Genomic DNA, 19,259 nt, shown 5'->3' with positions numbered 1-19,259 from the left:
GTTAAGATCTGCTTTTCCCGCATATACAGTAAAACGCGCAAAAATACCTTTGAATTAGTAGGCACCGTCCTTAATACTTGACTAACAAAAGTTTGAGATTTGCATTTTTTATCTCGAATCACGCGCTTTCTAACTCGCAGTTCTCATGCTGTATGTCCCCTACAAACTTGTATATAATCATGACTAACTAAAGATGAAATCGAAAAAAAACAACAACTTTTTAATACACCAATGAATGTCGCGATAAAGCTCCATCGCAAGATGAAACTTGACAGGAATACAAACTAGCTTCTTTTAGCGGCCAGCTGTGCTTGTCAATGAATATTAAGACTAAAGTGTTTTTAATAATTGTTGTCAATTTAACTTGTTTCGCAGCTTTACTTGCAACTAAAAGGTAACATGACTCATGATTAACATGTAAAACTGTTTAATAGTTCCTGGGGGCAGACTTTTAATCCAAAGGACAGTGCGCTAAAATTAATTTGTAAATTATAGCCCAGTAGCTTGGTGAATGGCCAGTTACTTTACGAACCCTTGAAATTTAAAATTTGTAGGAATTTAGTATATTTACAACAAGACGGGAAAACAAACTAATCTATCCATCCAATAAACATGTTTGCCTGCGATGTCCAGTGGATAACGACACATTTATGAAGACCAAATATAAGGCCAATTCTCCCAAAGATATGTTCGATATGGAGAAAAAGCAACTGCCAGGTTCAATCAACAGGGATGAACTTAAGTTTCCTTCACCTTTTGCCAGTAAATGCAAAAAGAACTAGCTAGGTTTGGTAATTTCGCGCAGTCTCAGCTCCGCCATAAGGAAAATTGTCGTTCAAGATGATGGCGTTTAACACAAGTTTTTTTTTTTTTTCGCATTCTACCAAGCAAAAGAGCCCGCTGAAAAGGTACTTTGCAGTTCACGACCTTACAGAAACTCTTGTTAAGGAAGCCAATGTTGTAAAGGATTTGTAGTAAATTATAATTATAATTCTTCTTTTTAAGGATCATACGAAAGGTGGGTTATTAAACCCCAGAGACCAGGAAACGAATGAACCAAGTGATGCCTATGTCAAAGCCTTAAGAAAATTGGCGAAAACCTGCATCTATGGTGCTTTGACAGACTCCCTTATCCGAGAACGAATGGTGATTGGCATTGAAGATAATTATGCTCAGAAGGAACTGGCTCCTACCGATCAGTAAACTCACACTAAGTCAATATACATCTGTAGATCAGCAGAGACTGCGGCGCCGGCAACTGAAGACTATGAATCAAGAGGGCGTCCGTTTTGTGAAGGACGAGAAAGACAAATTCCCCGCCCCCCGGGTAAGAAGAAGACTAAGAAGACTATTCCCCCCCCCCTCCCCCCTCACAAGTCCTCAAGTGAATCAGAAGCCAGACAGCATCATTTTAATTTACTGAGGAATTGTTCTGCATGAGGATCCAATTGTATGGTGATAAGCCAATCGATGGGCTCTGAAACTGAAGATGAAGAATATGTGGCTGAGATCGAAGTGGCAGAGCAGGTAAATGCAATAGATCCAAATACCCACTCTAAAAAAGTATTTGCCACCTTACTTATCAATGGGAAGGAAGCCAGAGACGTTTTAACTCACGGCGACCGTGGATCGACTGTTAACATCGTGGCAGACGATGCAGTGAAAAAGTTATGTTGTGAAGACAGCTTAAACAACTTGGAAAAAACTTCTCTGACTCTTGTAATGTATAACTAGTTTGAAGTACAACCTTTGGGAAAGGAAGGGTTCAATGTTGTAAACCCAAGGAACTGCAATAGATACAACCCCGCGTTTCTCATCGTAAGAGGTGCATGCAAGTCTCTATTCTTGGCTTGAGAGCCAGTGAACATCTTCAATTACTAACCATCAACGAACATAACATTCTTCCGGTAGAGTCCTGTTTTCTTATGAGTGAATGCCCCAAACAGGAAGACTACATTTCGCGATACAAAGACGTGTTCTCGATAGAAGGCAAACTCGAAGGAAAACTTAACCTAGGCGGATTGACAGAAATGCTCAGCCAGTCCCGCTACCTACACGATGAGTGTCAATTGCTCTCAAAGAAGCCCTAGAACAAGAGTTCGACAGATGATCGAATATTGGAGTGATTAAGGAGGTTGATACACTCTGTGGGTGTTGTGACTAAAGACAAATGGCAAAGCTGGGCTGAGTATCTATCCCAAGCCACTGAACAAGGCCCTACATAGGAACTATTATCCGCTCCCCACAATAGATTATGTACTCCCTCTCTTATCCAAGTCCCGAGTGTTCACGGTGCTGGGTGCAAAAAACGTTTTCTGGCTCATACAATTGGGTGATCCAAACAGCTATGCAACCACTTTTGGAACACCGTCGGTGACTACGCATGTCATTCGCCGACGGTCTTTCATCTCCACTCGAAGAGTTTCTAAGGAGAATCGATATTGCCCTTGAAGGAGTACCGGGACAGAAAGCTATCGCAAATGACATTTTGGTCTTTGGACCAGGAGACACAGAGGAAGAAGCCTTTGAAGACCATGAAGGAAAGCTGTGGGAGGTGTTTACCCGCTGTCGCCAGATGGGGGTCTAATAAAATGCAGATAAGATGCATGCAGTTCAGACAAAAGCAAGTCATATGGGCCACATAATACCGTCAGAGGGACTCAGTGCTGATTCAGACAAGCTGAAAGCCATTAACGACACTCCACCTCCTTCTTGCAAGCAGGGTGTACAGAGAATTATTGGCATGCAAGCTATCTACAGAAGTTCAAGTTTCACCCAACCTAGCAGACTTGGCTAAACCACTGCGAAAGCTGGTCAGAAGGGAAAACGAGTTCGTATGGGAGAAAGAGCTCCATAGCAAGTGCCTAGAGAAAATAAAGCAAGTCTTAACCACAGAACCACTACTCGAGTTCTTTGAGCCAGAAAAGAAGACGTCCTACAATGTGATGCCTCCATAGATGGACTTAGAGCATGTTTGTAGCAAGATGGGCACCCTATTGCATACCATTGAGGCCAAGTACGTAGATGTGACAGTTTTTCCCCATTCTGCATTTGACCCTGCAAGAAATCAAGAACGCCGCTGAGGTTGATGCAGAACTAAAGAAATTAGCTAGCATGATCAAGCAAGGCTGGCCAGAGACAAAGGCTCAGGTACCTCTCAATGTAAAGGACTATTTCCCTTTTTACCTTTTCCTGTCAATCCAGAATGCAGTGCATGACTGATAAAGTGCATGCAAGTCACACGGGTGTTCAGGAGTGTCTTAGACGGGCACGACAGGCATATTATCGGCAAACTGAATTTACAAGCAAATAACAGAGTTTGCGTCAAGGAGCAGCATTTGCAACAGTTACAAAAAAAAGCAACAGAAGAGCCTTTAATTTAGTATGTCGTGAAATCCCCTGACATCGCATCTCAGCAGAACTGTTTGAACTCAACGACATCGACTACCTGGTTACCACTGACCGTTATTCCAACTTCTTCGAACTGGATGTTCAGAAGTCCTAGAGCTCCTAGGAGGTCATGGATGGACAAAGTGAAACCCTGTTTGGCAAGATGTAGGCTTCCAAATCGAATTACTGCGGACACTGGACTGCAGTCCGACTGTTGAGAGTTTCAGAAGTTTGCACATGAATACAAGTTTGAACATACTGAAACCTCGCCTCGACATCCACGGTCCAACGGTAAGGCTGAGAATACTGTCAAAACAGCGAAACATATCTTGGAGCTGCTGGCGCTGGGCGTGACCCGTACTTGTCACTCTAGGATTTCAGAAACACACCCTCTTTCGGAACGAATGCACAGCTCCCCGGCACATTGTCGCTTCTCTTGTAAAACCCATACACTACTGCTAATGCCTAGTCAGTTGCTTCAACCAAAAGTTGTTCCTGATATAACAAACAAAATCGGAAGAAAGAAAACATAAACAAGCTCGTTATTATGACAGAGGAGCTAAAGATTTACAGTTCAAAGAAGGAGATGTGGTTCAGGTCCGATCCTTACCGGGTCAGTAGAAATGGTTAATGCTCAATTTGACCATCACGTGGGGAAACGCTCCTCCAAAGTACGCACCGAAGATGGTAGTATCTGTCATCATAACCGATCTCATCTTCACAAGATTCTGGAAAACTACCCACCGAATCAAGATGATGAGATAGTACAGCTGAAGGTGACTTTTCCGGTTCCAGCAAAACCTACTGAGGAGCTAGCGCAAGCTCCAACTGAATTGCCAGCACTCCAGTCTCCCTCATTACAGATGCCAGATACCTTAGCGCCGAGTACCCGCCCACCCTCATCAAGTGTCTCTAGTCCTGATGCCACAAGAAGTGGGAGAATAGTTAGAAGACCTGCCTATTTAAAAGATTTCAGGGTCTAAAGAGACTTTGTGCAGCCTCATTGAGCAGTTACAAATACTGAAAATGTTCCTAGTTTTGTTATATTTCATTTAAAAATGATAGTCATCTTCCTCTTGTGGCCTTCACTTTTTTAAGGAGAAGGAGGGAAGATGTGACGTTGTTTAGGTAATGCGGACCTGTGCAATAGCTTCATATAACTATCGGTTGTCCCGTATGTAAAAACGCGTACTTCTCTCCTGAGTTGCTGTAATGTTTGACCTAACAATAAAATTTTTGTGTTTCTGCTAACATCGTTTGTTGTGTTAACCCTGATATTCGTTATAATCCCAGCTCCGAAGTGGATTCATGCCTTAAATCGTAGTCATTCATAAGGTACTTTTTAACTCACCAATGCACTTTCCCCACCCCTTGCTTCCGTAGTATGTATTCTTGATCACGACGAGTTAGAAACTCAAGCACAAAACCGCTGGGTTTATGCAGTTGTAACCTACTTGTAACGTTTTGATCTGGATTGTTTTCGTAATCACAAATAGGAATGGTAAGGCGTACAAGGCCAAAGTTAGCCTAAACCCTAATTCCCACCGGGGCCCTCACTCTCAATCACCTTGGGCATTGTTAAGTTATGGGAAACGACGCGACTTCTACTGGGGCCACTCACTAAAGTCTCAAGATAAAAAGGGCAAAGCCAAGCCCCCCAAAAAAATTCCGAGGGAAGTCTTGTCCCCCTCCCAAAACGCACAAACAGTCTGCAAAATAAGGAAAAAGCGCAAGTATTAACATACACAACTTATTAAAAATTGCAACGGGAACTAAAATGTACAATAAACCAAACACCTGATGCAAACCTGAAAGATCAAATTGGAGGCGAGGACTTTTAAGTCCAGTTAGGACGGTGCCTATACTATTGTTATTGCGAATACGTTCTGCGCATCTCAAGATACTCGGATTTCCTATTGATGGTGCTTATTAATACAGGAATATTTTTGCGCGGTTTAAAACTATGCAGAGAAAGCAGAACTTAGCAAGTGGCCTTTGTATCCAAAAAGAATATTTTAAAACTTTTTACAACTATTGTTGATTAATTATCTTCGAAAAATGCGTGGTTACCCCCATTTTTTTTTTGGTGGGGGGAATTTAAATAACACTTGTTATGACCTGAATTTGCCGCATATTCAGTAAACCGCGCAAAACTATACCTGCGAATTAGTAGGCACCGTCCTTAAGATCCTGGGAAAAAGCACAGGAAAGGTGAGCTAAGCGCAAAGCCAAGGAATGGGGAAACCAACCGCACGACAAGCCCCGAAACACCCCGTCCAAGACAGAGTAAAGGTTTAGATAACTTCTTCGGGATAGGCCGAAAGTTAATTGAGAAAACGGACGAAAACAACGAAATACAAGAAAACACGGTTTATGGACAACACAAGTTGACATAATACAAAAGCCAATAAAGCACCACCGCCCATGCAGGTGACCCAAAAAACTACTAGTGAGAAGCTAAAGGGCAGCTACGCGCCAACTGGCCCAATTTACTACGCGAAAGCCAACGCCTCTCATCTTTCCTCCTTCCTCTTTTTCTTTTTTTCTTTCTTCCTCTCCTTGTCTTTTTCTTTTCTTTTTTTTTTTTAATTCATTTTCTTGTTGTTTTTATCCTTTTATACTATCTTGGCGGAAAAATCTTGGGTGGTCAGAGATTGTGTTGTGGATGGTGGACGTCTTGACAGACGGCAGACAAAGGGTGAAACTCAGTCAGGATTGCATCTCTGAATGGGGGTTCGTGCCAGCTGGGGTCCCACAAGAAACAAAGAAGTGTCCCTGGCTCTTTCTCATCGTGATAAACGAGTTCTATGTTCCTAGGGTGCAGCTCTGGAAATCCGTAGATGACATCACTATGTATGAGTGTGTGGGACAGAACCGGTCTAGCGACCTTCAGAGTGCAGCTAACGAACTTACTGATCAAGCAGAAAAAATTGATGAAAATGTAAAATGTAAATTTGATGAAATTACGGTGTTTAAATAAAGTTTTCCTATTAATTTCCTATTTCTATCTATCTATCTTCCTTCTTTCCACCATCCTTCCTTTTCCTTCAGTATTTTGTCTCCTTCCTCCTTAATGGTCAATCTTTCGCCCCTGTAGCCTGCGTAGCAAGCATTCCTGGTTCCTGTTGGACAGAAGAGCTTCGAAACGATTTTCCGCAAACTGGCCGCGCGAAAGTTGGGGCAAGAGACTGAGTTCCCTAACCCTAACCGAACCAAAAAATGAAAGTTAAATTTTTACGAGAGTGCTTAGGCCTAATCACTGAAACGAGCACTTAGGCTTAATCAGTAAACGAGTGCTTTCTTCACACAGCATTGCAACACGACCGATTATCATTTCAACGACTGACGACTACGGGGCTGTAGGACTGCGGGCGCATTGCAACACGACTGCGGCACTGCGGTAGCAGTTTTTTAAGTTAGATATTTTGTGGGCCAGGTATTCTGCAATCTAGCCGCCGCAAGCGGCGAAAACGGCAGGAACAGGAGCAACAGGAACCTGGGTCACGATACAAAGGAAGGCGCAGCGATGACAGGAGGAGAGCTGATCCGCGAGACCTCCAGCAATTCATACATTGGGAAACTCAATTTATGTGCGGGCAAGGTCAACGGCATGACAAGTGCCCGTCAAAAACAACCGAACCCGTGGAATAGGAAATTAGGGTGTTTCATAGTGCGGGCCCCGTTGAGAATAGGAGCCGACATTTCTCTTCCTCGATACCGAGCCGGGAGGAAGGTCAGTATCTCAAAGCAGTGAAGTGTGAACTGCTTCCAAAAGCTATCGCACAGGCCAAAATCCCGGAATGACCGCTTGTTGGCTCTCTGGCCTTTCATTGGACGAATTTTTCTCGAATTCCAGGAACTGCCGATACAAATTGGGCAAGTTTCGAAAGCTTAAAACTGCAATCGATGCTGTATTTTTCTGGTAGGACTGGGTGGCGACAGGAACCCATGACCCGGAGCCTTCAACTCTACTGTGTTCGTGTAACGGCGTTTTCACAGACCGAGTTATTTTTAGATTGAATTTCCCGCGAATGAGACTCTCACAGAAGCCCGATGACCAATAGGCCTTATTCACGATAGCCGCCATGTTGGTTTTCAAATTGTCATGCAAATTAGCCATATGTTATGCTGGGAGGCAAACATTGGAAAAAAGACAAATTAAGGAAAATCGGCTCGTCAAAACATTGAAATAACAAAGTCCATTTTAGTATATAGAATTAAGTACCTTTTATAATAATTATATATCTTTTGATTTCCTTTGACAGTTTAACTTCCTACTTCGTTAGCTGCTCATTTTTTACTAAAAAAACGTCGACGTAACTTTTGTTATCATTCTATTTTACTACTCAGGTGATAAACATTCAGAACATTCAATGAACGTGAAACAAACCATCTGTGTGGCTAACATATTCGTTATAACCTCACGAACTTGTGTTGTTTGCCCCCTTAGAAGTGTGTGGCTAATTTGCATGATAATAGCAAATCCAACATGGCGGCCATCGTGAATAAGGTCCATTACAAGAACCGGTACAGCCTTTGTTTTTTCCGCAAAAGATAGTCTAAAAATAGATCGGTCTGTAAAAATGCCGTTACATAGGCCCAGTATGGGAGCTGTAGGCTCCGGGTCGTGGGTTCCTGGTGGCGACACTTATACAAAACTCATCGGGGATCTTCCCTTGTCACGGAATGGTAGAATTACCCAGAATTCTTTTTGGGCATGAACGAGGCAACTCGAGAAGCACGAGACTGGCCCTCATCAAATATTAATATTAAAGAGACAAGGGCGGTCTGGATCTGTGAGTGGGAGTGAGATCTGTCACATATGGTTTAGGGGCCGACATATCTCTCCTTCAATGCCGTAACGGGAGGTCGGTATCTGAAAGCAGCAAGTGGCCAACTGCGTCCAAAAGGAAGCGATCGCACGGGCCGAAATCCCGGGATGATTCGTTTCGTATGACGCTCCGGCGCCATGTCCGGAGGTACTGCGTTTTTCTCTCTTGTTCAAACATTCCGTCAGCGCATGCGTAAATGTTCTGGCTCTCCGGTCATTCTCATCACCGGAACCTAGGATATCGATCTTACGTCTGACCGAAAGAATCGCGGCCTCTGGGGACGAGACTTAAGTCTCAAATGCAGTGTGGGTAATAAATTGAGCATGCGTGTTACTAGCACGTGTTCATCTGATGTCACCACGGGCTCAACGAAGAGACAATGTCGCTTCTTGATGTCTTACTTTTCTGGTTTTTATAATTATGGGGGTTACTCGAATTTTCATACACAGAGTGTGTGTAATTGATGTTGACGAATGAAGTACCGTTAGTAGACTGTGGTAGAAACATTTCCAAGGCGTTTAAGGCTTCATAACGGGAAGTAACCACGACGAATTGTCACTCAAACGTCAAGAACCCTTCAGTCCAAAGGGGACGGAAGCGAGCGCCTTGCGGAGAAATGGCCATCAAATGTTTGCATAATGACCACTCATTCCCTGATCAACAGCACAAATTCCAGAAGATTGAGAATGAGCAGGCTCAAGGATCTACTGATTTTGAAGGTAATCTTCATTTCACCCGTACCGGCGGGTTGTCGAAAATATAATTTAGTCTACAATACCGATACCACAATTAAGACTCGGCTAAAATGCGGAACTGACTGCATCCGATCGTTCGATCGCCTAGCAAGCAGGCACTGATACTTCATAAACACTGTTCATATTTGCATATGATCTTTCTGTGTCCAGTGAAAATTGTTCATTGTAATAAATTATTTTTGTTTGGAATTCTGCCAGGCTAGTTTGCGACCAGTTTTCAAATAGTGACCACCATATATAATATCGGCATTTCTGAATTAATGTTAAACGATTCTGTTCTGTCAAGAATAATTATACTTTGGCAAGTTTTGGATTATGCAAACAGAACATGTGTTGGTTGTAATGTACAAACCTGGAAGTTATTGTACATGTACATGAACATGCCCCAGTTGGTTGAAAGGCCGGATAACTTTGTCCAGTGGATAAGTCACTATCCAGAGTAAAAACTATACTTCACCATAAACGTCGGCCAAGATTTTCTTACACAAATTTTAACTAGATGTGCTTAGAGTGTGCATATTCACAGTGAGGAGGGCAAATACTGAAATCTTTGAAACTGACAGATAGTGACTTAGGTTAGTTATTTGTACGGCTACAGATCCAATCTTGTATTTTCACCTGTGCATTGCATAAAAACTGTCACACTTTCCCAGAAGTTTGTCCCTTTATAAGTTCTTTATTGCAGGTTCAACCGCTATTAGATGTCTTTGCATGTATTATCATGCAGTATTTTAATGGTTCTTGGCATTTTGACATGCCCTTTGGGCTCACCAAAATACGTAAAAACGTCTGCTTAAAAATACAATGTAAGCGGCAATACCACAGGCCAGAACATCTGATAAGATCAGTGTATATGTATTTTTTCAGGGAAAGTAACACCACAAGAAACGTTTGACCTGTTATATCTCAAATATGATTGGTTTCGTAAGGTGAGTTTATTTTCTCAACCCCTTCCCTGGATCAGGGGACCCCGCAGAGATTTAAAGGGATTTCATTGAATTAATCCATTGACTCCAGGGAGTGAGACTTAATAAGGTGATTCACCAGTATTGCACGGCACATCCTGTACTGCACATTCAGTATGGCATGTCAATATTTTATTAATTGGATCAAAGTTGCAACATTGTAAATATGGCGTAAGTCGATCATATACGCTGAAACAGTTCTCAAAACATAGGAGAGAAGTTGTGATGGACCCATAATTCTTTGCAAATAAGCGCTCTTCCCAAGAACATGGCGAATTTTGTTGCTTCAATCTACTATAATTGAGATAGACAGCTACAATGGTGTTTTACTTTTCAACGAGCACATTGACCTACACGTATATCTTATATTGCATTATCTTGGTGTACAAATTATCCCCTTTAAAACAAAAAAAATACAAACAAATGTATTAACGATGAAACAACAACAATGATATTGAATGTAAGGAGAAATGTAGACTCGGACAAATATCCGAGTCCCAGATGGGATTTGAACCCACGACCCTCCGTGATCTAGTCGGATGCTCTAACCACTGAACTACTGGAGACTCTATGGTGAGCAAGGGTCAATTTGTGGGTCTCGACTGGAACCGCATCGCGCGACTACACAGCCAAGTATTGACTAGCATATTTGAAACTCACTAACAGCATCGCGCTGTCACATTAATGCATATCAAGATGCAGCCAACCAACCTCCAAAGTGAGTGTGTTAACGATGAAACAACAACAATGATATTGAATGTAAGGAGAAATGTAGACTCGGGCAAATATCCGAGTCCCAGATGGGATTTGAACCCACGACCCTCCGTGATCTAGTCGGATGCTCTAACCACTGAACTACTGGAGACTCTATGGTGAGCAAGGGTCAATTTGTGGGTCTCGACTGGAACCGCATCGCGTGGCTACACAGCCAAGTATTGACTAGCATATTTGAAACTCACTAACAGCATCGCGCTGTCAACAAATGTATTGGAAGGAAAAAAGATATATAGCTTAAAACGTACACAAAGCCCCTTACCCAGGGATGTAAATCATGATCTTAAAAACAACGACTCAAGAAACATTTTAGTCATACATTTATGCTCTAGACTTTCTACCTATAGGGTTTTTTTTCAAGTGTTACAGTTTTAAAAACCCTCTCGTTTAGCTACCGCAAAATGTGCCATGCAATTAGCAATTCAGTACACACAATCTAGGCATCAATGGGATAAGATTGGCCCACCTTATCCCATATCTTATGGCCCACCATATTTTTTTTATTGTAGTTTTTAAAACAGGGATTAGCAGGGAACATTTAGGGAAAGTTTCAAGAAAATCGTTCGACAGTTTTTTTTTTTTTCTGAGGTCGAAAGAATCACCCTAAGTAACAGATTTTACTCTGTCTAACACCAGATGATTTTACTCATCAGTTGGGGTCATCCTAGGTCAGCTGAGGAATGATTGGGTTAACCATTCAAAAACTACATGTATGTACAGTATTTCCCCTCCATTAACCAATTGACCCCTGGGAGTGAGACTTAACCCATGGACTCCCAGGGGTTCACCGGTTTAGGTCGGTTTGGACGTCAAAGGGTTAAGGAGGCTCGAATGCTATAGTGTTTGTGAAATGATGAAAGATACCAAATACTAAAGAAGGATATTTCATAATGTAGGCAAACTAGAAATATCTTTGCAACTCTATTATTGGGTAATACTTCAAGGGCACTTATGACATCATATCGGTTACCATGGCAATGTGACAAGTCCACAAAAAGATCCTCTAAATTTCAGTTTTTGAAAATTATCTAAGTGGCCTACCATTTTTATTTCTTTGTTGGAAATCTCCCTAAATTCTTTAACTTCTTCGAGAGTATGACAAAAAGTTATCTAGTAGAATTTAATTAAGATACACTGTACATCCAAAAAGGGCATTTTATAGTTTACAGAAAATTGTACTACAGTACATGTAGATAACTTTCCCCGAAAATTTTTTTATTTGAAATGCCATCGTGATTTCGAGATAAAAACAATTTTTTTTCTGCAAGTTTTATTTCCGGTTCGTGCAATTTTACGCTGTATTTTCACTTCCGGTGTGTTGCATGTGCTACTTTTAATAGAAATTTGATTCGTTCAGGTGACGCGTGTTTCTTAGTTGTGGCGTGTGCAGGGTAATCTCGCGTGCGCGTCTAAAAACCTTTTCGAGCCTCTTTAACAGATTTTACTCTATCAGCTTATTTTACTCCTCAACTGGGGTGCATCCCGGGATGCCTGAGAAATGAATGGGTTACATGTAGGTGTAAGTGGAGTATTAAATTAATTTTTGGTGCCCATGTTGTGACTCAAGAAAAAGTGTGTGGGTTTTTTCATGTCTTAGCGAATCTTCTGAACAAGAGTTGTGAAACAGATTCTACAGTTTAAGAGTCCTTATCCAAAAAGTCATGGAAGTCCAGGGTTCATACAGAATCTTGAATTCTTTAAAAGGGCCGGAAATTTGCAAACCAGAATTCCAGACCGGGAAAAAGTCTGGAAAATAAAGATAAAGTCTGGAAAAATGGTAAAAAGTCTGGAGAATTTTTTGTTTTGAAATTACTGAAACGAGTGCTTTATTGCTAAGTGATTTTTTCAGGTAGTCAAATTAATCTTATTTAAAATTTCGTCTTTGGCGAAAACATTCAATCGCAGACTGAGAAGTCTCAGATCTCTCTTACGCCAGTCGTGGTTACTGTACAGTGTTCCCAGTACATCATGGGACAAACTATATAAACTAAACTTGGGTCTGCAAAAAGAAATTTAATTTACATGTAGCATTAGCAATTTAAAATTTCGTCTTTGGCGAAAACATTCAATCGCAGACTGAGAAGTCTCAGATCTCTCTTACGCCAGTTGTGGTTACTGTACAGTGTTCCCAGTGCATCATGGGACAAACTATATAAACTAAACTTGGGTCTGCAAAAAGAAATTTAATTTACATGTAGCATTTTGGAAAAAGTCTTTAATTTTGCAACCAAAAATCTGTGTGAACCCTGATATCATTTTGGAGATTTGATTGCAGAAGCAGCACTCTCTCCTTGTTTATTTGAGATAATTGGACTTGGTACACTAATGGGAGTCAGTCGTTTCATGAGTTTGATTTTGTTTTGTTTTTGTTTTAGGGAGTCCAGGGAGAAATCGTGACAGTCCATTTATATGTCAAAGACCTCTCAAGCCACAGCCTGGATGTAATCCTGTATGAAGACGAACTTCAAGTTAAATTCTGTACAAGGTGTGTTTTTATTATCTTAGTTTGTAGTTCGTAGACATTCACATCATTTATTGAACACTACATGTAGCCGTCATTGGCTTTGTTCCTTTTATTCAAATTCAATTAATTTTGTTTTATTGTGAATATTAATAAATTAAGCTCTTCATTTACATGTACATACCTGGCTTAATTCTTCCTCTCATTCATTGCATTGTGGAGAATGCCCATCTTTCATTATTAATTTTCACTCCTGGCAGCATGTGGTAAAAATGGCACTTGCTTACGTGTATCTGATGGATATCTGTTTACAAACATTATTTGTATTGTTTTGTATTAGCCTCTTTCTAAGCAAGTGTGAGAGTTGTACTGGGGAATATTGATCCAAGTTCATGGTGGTATGCACCAAGCACAGGAAGGTCCATAGAAGAACAACTGAGGGCCAATATTCCCCTGTACGGTCCCGAGCTGGTGATGCTACATGTACAATGTAGTACATGTAAGTTGTTTATTACATGGCATCATTTCTGTGAGTGATCGGACACTACTCTGCCTGGTTAATGTTTGTAATCTTCGTCTGCCATCATTGAACTTTGAATGGTAACCTTTTACTTGTAAAACTAAATTCCCGCTTGCTATTGTATATTGCACTGTTGTGATGAAAGATTTTTTATATTCTGCTTTAAAACCATTTTTGTTTTGCTCAACTTGAATTTCCTGGGAGAGAGAAAAAATATGGAAATGGACCATATTTCCTTGGTAATGGTCCCTACTGTAAAACCCTGACCAAAACCCTGTTAATCAGAGTGCTCCATAAAGTAGTTTAACTGCACTTCAGTGCTTCAAGGTTGCTCTTGGTCATGAGTCGGGAAATGACTGTACTAGGTCTCCACAAGAGAGCCTCTGATAATGTCTTGATCTTGATGAATAATTATTATTAAGGACGATTCCTACTATTGTTATTGCGTAGACGTACGTTTTGCGCATCTCGAGATACTCAGGTTTCCTATCGGTGATGCTTACTACGTGTAAGTTAAATACAGGGACATTTTTGCGCGGTCTAACACTGTCCAGAGGAAGTAGATCTTAGTACACTGTAAGTACTCTTGGTATCCAAAAAGAAAATTAGGGTTAGCTGTGCATTTTTGAGAGATAGTTAAGCTTCAATTTGAGAAAGAACTTCATACATTGCTTTCCATTTTAAAGCTGTTTACAAATATTATTCATGAGTTATCTTTGCAAAATGCGTAGTTACCCCCAATTTTCTTTTTGGATTTCAACAACACTTGTTAAGATCTACATTTCTGGGGCGTATAGCTCGTATGATTGCATGAGCAAAGAGAGAATTTTTGTAGTTCCTTGCTTTGTCTTTGAGCTTCCTCTCCCATTTTTTCAGCAATAATGAATTTCTTAAGATGTATTCTGGGACATCAGCCAACACACTGTTTTCGTGGACTCTCCTTCTCAGGTTTGTAAAACTTTACTTTTTGCTTTCACCAAGCTGCAACCAGAGTACTTAATTATCCAAAAAAACTCTTTAACCCTTTAAGATGATTCCTTAGTATTGCACTGTGCATCCTGTACTTTGCATATGATGTGTCAATATTTATAAATAATTATTGGTCCAATTTGTAACATTGTAAATAATTATGGCGTAAGTCGATCAAACAGGCTGAAACAGTTCTCAAAACATGTGAGAGAAGTTGTGAATGACCCATAACTCTTTGTGAATAAGCCCATGCATTCTGAGAATGTGGCTAATTTTGTTGCCTTGATCTACGATAATCGAGATAGACAGGTACGATGGTGTTTTACTTTTAAACAAGAACGGTGACCTTTATTTTTATTGTTTAATTTTGGTATACAAATTCCCCTTGAAATCCAAAAATTAAAAAAAAATATATCGGAAGAAAAAAAAAGCTTAAAACGAACACAAAGCTCCATACCCGGAGGTGTAAATTATGATCGTGAAAACAATGACTCAAACATTTTGAATTGACATCGTTTTAAGCTGACTGATTTTTCCATAAACTGTAAAAGACAGTGTTCCATATGCTAAATTAAGACGGTCTAACTACATGTATCAGGTGTTTTTTCACGTGTTACTTTAAAACCCTCTCATTTAGCCACCACAAAATGTACCCTGAGCCTATGAAATACAGTAACATGGCTTCTGATAGGATGCGGAAAAAAATTAAAGATTATGCGGAAATTTTTGGCCATATTATGCGGAAACATGCATTGATTATGCGGAAATTACACCGGATTATGCGGAAACTTAAACAAGTTATAAAACTAATAATTAGGCCCGTCCAATGTATTTACATGCTTACGGTAAATCCGTAATCAAAATTGCAACCAATACAAAATAACAATCGCATTTGTGACTGAATTTTTGCCCTTTGTGATTAAATTACATGGAGGAGTCATCAATTTGCGAGCAGCCTTCACCCTTGAAATAAAAGGTTTAGCAGTTGGGATTTTCCCGCAACTTTTGGTAAAATAAATAAAGCGATAAAAAATTATTTTGTTTCTCATCATGAATTTTGTTTCAATTTGGAGATAATGGAGCAAAATTGTAATACCTTTGGAGCGCGATCCATTCCCTCAATCATTGACTTAAAGTGCGTTTGATTCACCGTATCCCAGAATAAGAATACGTGAAGTGATGAATTCAAAACGGTATGTCTGGCGTTTTGAAGCAACAAGGATAATGAAGATATCTTTAAAATAGCATTTTAGCAGGTGTTCGACATTTTTAATGTGAATCTCCGTAAAAACGAAGGATTTCTAACTTGTATTCCATGTAATCCTATTCCGGAATAGGGTCAATCGAACGCACCCTTAGTTTCTTATCAGTTACATCATTTGCTGAAGTGTAACTGTTTCTCGTCCAATGGAAATCATTGTAGGAACAAAAACTAGTGTCCAGGCTCATTGGCGAAAAAATGCGCGGAAACTGTTTACCATCTTTCTTACGAACTTTCATCTTGCGAACGAAATGGTGTGTTTTCTTCAATGTTCAGGAAAATAAGCGTTTCAAAACAGTCAATTTGTGACCTTCCACGGGAAAACGTACACTAACGTTTGCCCGTTAAACGGCTTAAAACTAACGGACGGTTGACGGATATTCAACGGTTTTGAAGATTGGTTTAACGTTTTTTACTAACGCTCTGACGGTTTGTGCTAACGCTCTAACGGTTTGTGCTAACGCACTAACGGTTTGTGCCAACGCTCTAACGTTCTTTCCATCAGTTCTAACGTTCTGCCTTAGCGCTTTAACACTAAGTCTTAGTTCTAAGCTCGAAAGGCTGATCGATGACACCACAACGTAGTGAGCGATTACCGTTCATCGAACAAAGGCCATGATTTGAAGTACTAGCACCATCGTGAGCTGGCCAAAACAAATCGGATGCACATTTCAGCGAGTTTTTTGCTTTAAGAATACTACGATGTAGACAGGCCACCAGAAACGATTGCGTGACTTTTAAAATACGATTCCAAAGAGGCGCGCCCATGGCGACATAACTGCTGAATGCAACGAAGTCCGGATAAAAGTGGCTAATCTCGATATGTTTTGATCGTCGGACTCACAATGAAGCGATACATTACTAAATTGTGAATTTCTCACGGCATCCATTACTTCATTAGCTACTGTAGTTGCAAAGTAAAATACAACAAATTATTATTTTCATCCAAAGAAATGTAGCATTTCATGTTGTTTTCAAAGCCGAAGTAACGATAAATTCAAAGCGGTGCGTTCATAAGAGAGCTCTTTGCTATAAATACGGTAAAAGAGTTCTGTATCATCAGTTAAGATGCCGAGGGGGCAAAAAAGCTCGGAGAAACTCCAGGCGAGTGGTTAAGTTAAACAGATATTTTTCAGTTGAAATTTGGTAAGTCGTGCATCATTCAATCACATTTAATTTGGGGTTCGCGCAGGATGGGTCTTCGATCTTTGGTCTTCGTTTTTGGAGTCTTTATTGTCCATTCTACCTATTAGCGTAGTTATTTCAGCTTGAAATCCATCCAAGACTCGAAGCACTCGACCTCAAATAATATCGAAAACTCCAGCATTGGGAGCTCCAAGGATGCGTAGCAGGATTTTCGTATACCGGCTTTAGATTGCTTTAGATACATGCTTGCAGCCGTCACGCCATGTACTCCTCTCTGATTGGATGATGATTTCTTATTAGCCAATCACAGAGGAGCAAACGTTGTGACGGCTGCAAGCCGTCACACCAAACTCCAACTACGCTTCCTTGGAGTTCCGAATGCTGGATTTTTTCAATTTTATTTGAGGTCCAGCGCTTCGAGTTTTGGACGGATTTCAGATATAATGGTATGAAAGGAAACCTCTGGGTTTCAGCTTGCTTGGTGCGTGATTTGAAACCTGTACGATGCGAATTTGTTTGTGAGTTTCAGCTTGATTGGTGCGTGATTTGAAACCTGTACGATGCGAATTTGTCAGTGAAAATCGGCTTGGTGCTGGAGGGATCCGAAATCGAGCTTTCCACCCTTGTTTTACTATTGGTACGCAGAGGTGAACGTCGAACACAAACCCTTCATTTTTCTCGGTATTTTTAATTTTTTAAAAAGCACTCTACTACATGTAATTCTACTAAGTTGTAGAAGGACACGGCCGGTTTTCCCAAAGAGGGTCACATTTTTAAACGATGCTCTACGAATCCGCTGATCCGGAACAATCGATACAGATTATTAATTGATTTGCCAACAGAATCCAAGATTTGCCCAACGGATAAGGTCAATAACTATTATACATCTGACGTATGAGACTAACGCTCTAACGGACGAGGCTAAACCCCTAACGGACGAGGCTGACGCTCTGACGGATGAACCTAACATTCTGACGGATAAGACTAACGTTTTAACGGATGAAGTTGACGCTCTGACGGTTTCATGTAAACTTCTAACGGACGACTAACGGATATCTAACGCTTCGGTCAATTAATGGTTTAGCGTTAGTGTACGTTTTCCCGTGGAAGGTCACATTTCTTCGGCTTTTATGTTTTTAAGGATGTTAAGGAGCTGCTTTATCACTAATATCAGATATTTCTTCTGTTTTTTGCGGAAAATATCGGAATTATGCGGAAGATGCGGATTTCAGTGAATTATGCGGATCCGCATCGCCGCATCCTGTCAGTAACGTGCATGATTGGTATCAGTTCAGGCATCAATGGGGTAAGATTGGCCCATTACTGTATCTCTTAAATACTGTGTACCGTTGGCTCAGTTGGTTGAGCATCAGGCTTCCATGCAGGAGGTCATTAGTTCGACTCCAACCAGACCAACACTCAAGGTCTTAAAGTAACTGAGGAGAAAGTGCTGCCTTTGTAATTACATCGCGCAAATGGTTAGACTTTGGAGTCTTCTCGGATAAGGACTATAAACCATCTAAGCCTTGTCTCACAATCCTTCTGTTCAATGTTTGCAAACTCTGTGGGACGTTAAAGATCCCACACACTAGTCAAAAACAGTATAAAGGCATGGAGTTCCTGGTGAACATTGTGGTCTGGCCTTTCCTTCAGCAATGTGGTTGGCTTGGCATAATCTTCTGAATGGACTACTGATCGATCAGACCACATACGTTGTAACAGCAAAACAGACAGTAGTCAAATTGAAGGAGTCCAAATGCCGAAACTCGACCTGGTAAACCATATCTGTAACCAGGGTTCAGTTTTGTCTTTTAGTTTTGGTTAAATTTGGTTAAGGTTACTTCAAACCTTCCAGCGCTACTTGTACATGTACGCTGCAGTTTGGCACATTTTTTTTGCAGTCAGATTAATATTCATCATTGATGCTTGTAACCTCAAAGAAATTTTGTTGCCTCTTTGTTGATTGCACAGAGAAAATGCTGACATCCAAGAATCCAGTTGCAGAATATCAAAAGCATTTTTGGAAATTTCACTGAAAAAGAAGACTCCTGGTAGATGGTCGGGGTTAGAGAAACTGAATTTTCCAGGTACATGTACATGCATGAAGTTGCATTATGTGTAATTTTGTTTAAAAATAATTTAGTTAATAACCCATTGCCTCCTGGTACTGATATGTAGACTGGGGG

At 40.6% G+C, this 19,259-nt stretch overlaps 1 protein-coding gene across 2 annotated transcripts in view; it reads left to right on the top strand.

Moving 5' to 3' along the window:
• The first annotated feature begins 8,572 nt into the window (after positions 1-8,572).
• Positions 8,573-19,259, top strand: part of LOC138015171 (ubiquitin carboxyl-terminal hydrolase 19-like) — a 36,592-nt gene continuing 25,905 nt past the window's right edge. For both annotated transcript variants that reach the window (XM_068862105.1, XM_068862104.1), the window contains exons 1-5: positions 8,573-8,941; positions 9,845-9,906; positions 13,092-13,201; positions 14,574-14,645; positions 19,045-19,160. In XM_068862105.1, the coding sequence (XP_068718206.1) occupies positions 8,839-8,941; positions 9,845-9,906; positions 13,092-13,201; positions 14,574-14,645; positions 19,045-19,160 (463 nt within the window). In that variant the 5' untranslated portion in view covers positions 8,573-8,838. The remainder of the gene's footprint in view (positions 8,942-9,844; positions 9,907-13,091; positions 13,202-14,573; positions 14,646-19,044; positions 19,161-19,259) is intronic.

This window comes from Montipora capricornis, chromosome 9, assembly GCF_036669925.1.
Source record: "Montipora capricornis isolate CH-2021 chromosome 9, ASM3666992v2, whole genome shotgun sequence".
Lineage (NCBI taxonomy): Eukaryota > Metazoa > Cnidaria > Anthozoa > Scleractinia > Acroporidae > Montipora > Montipora capricornis.
Note: the sequence above shows the minus strand (reverse complement) of the source record. Positions and strands in the feature narration are given on the sequence as shown.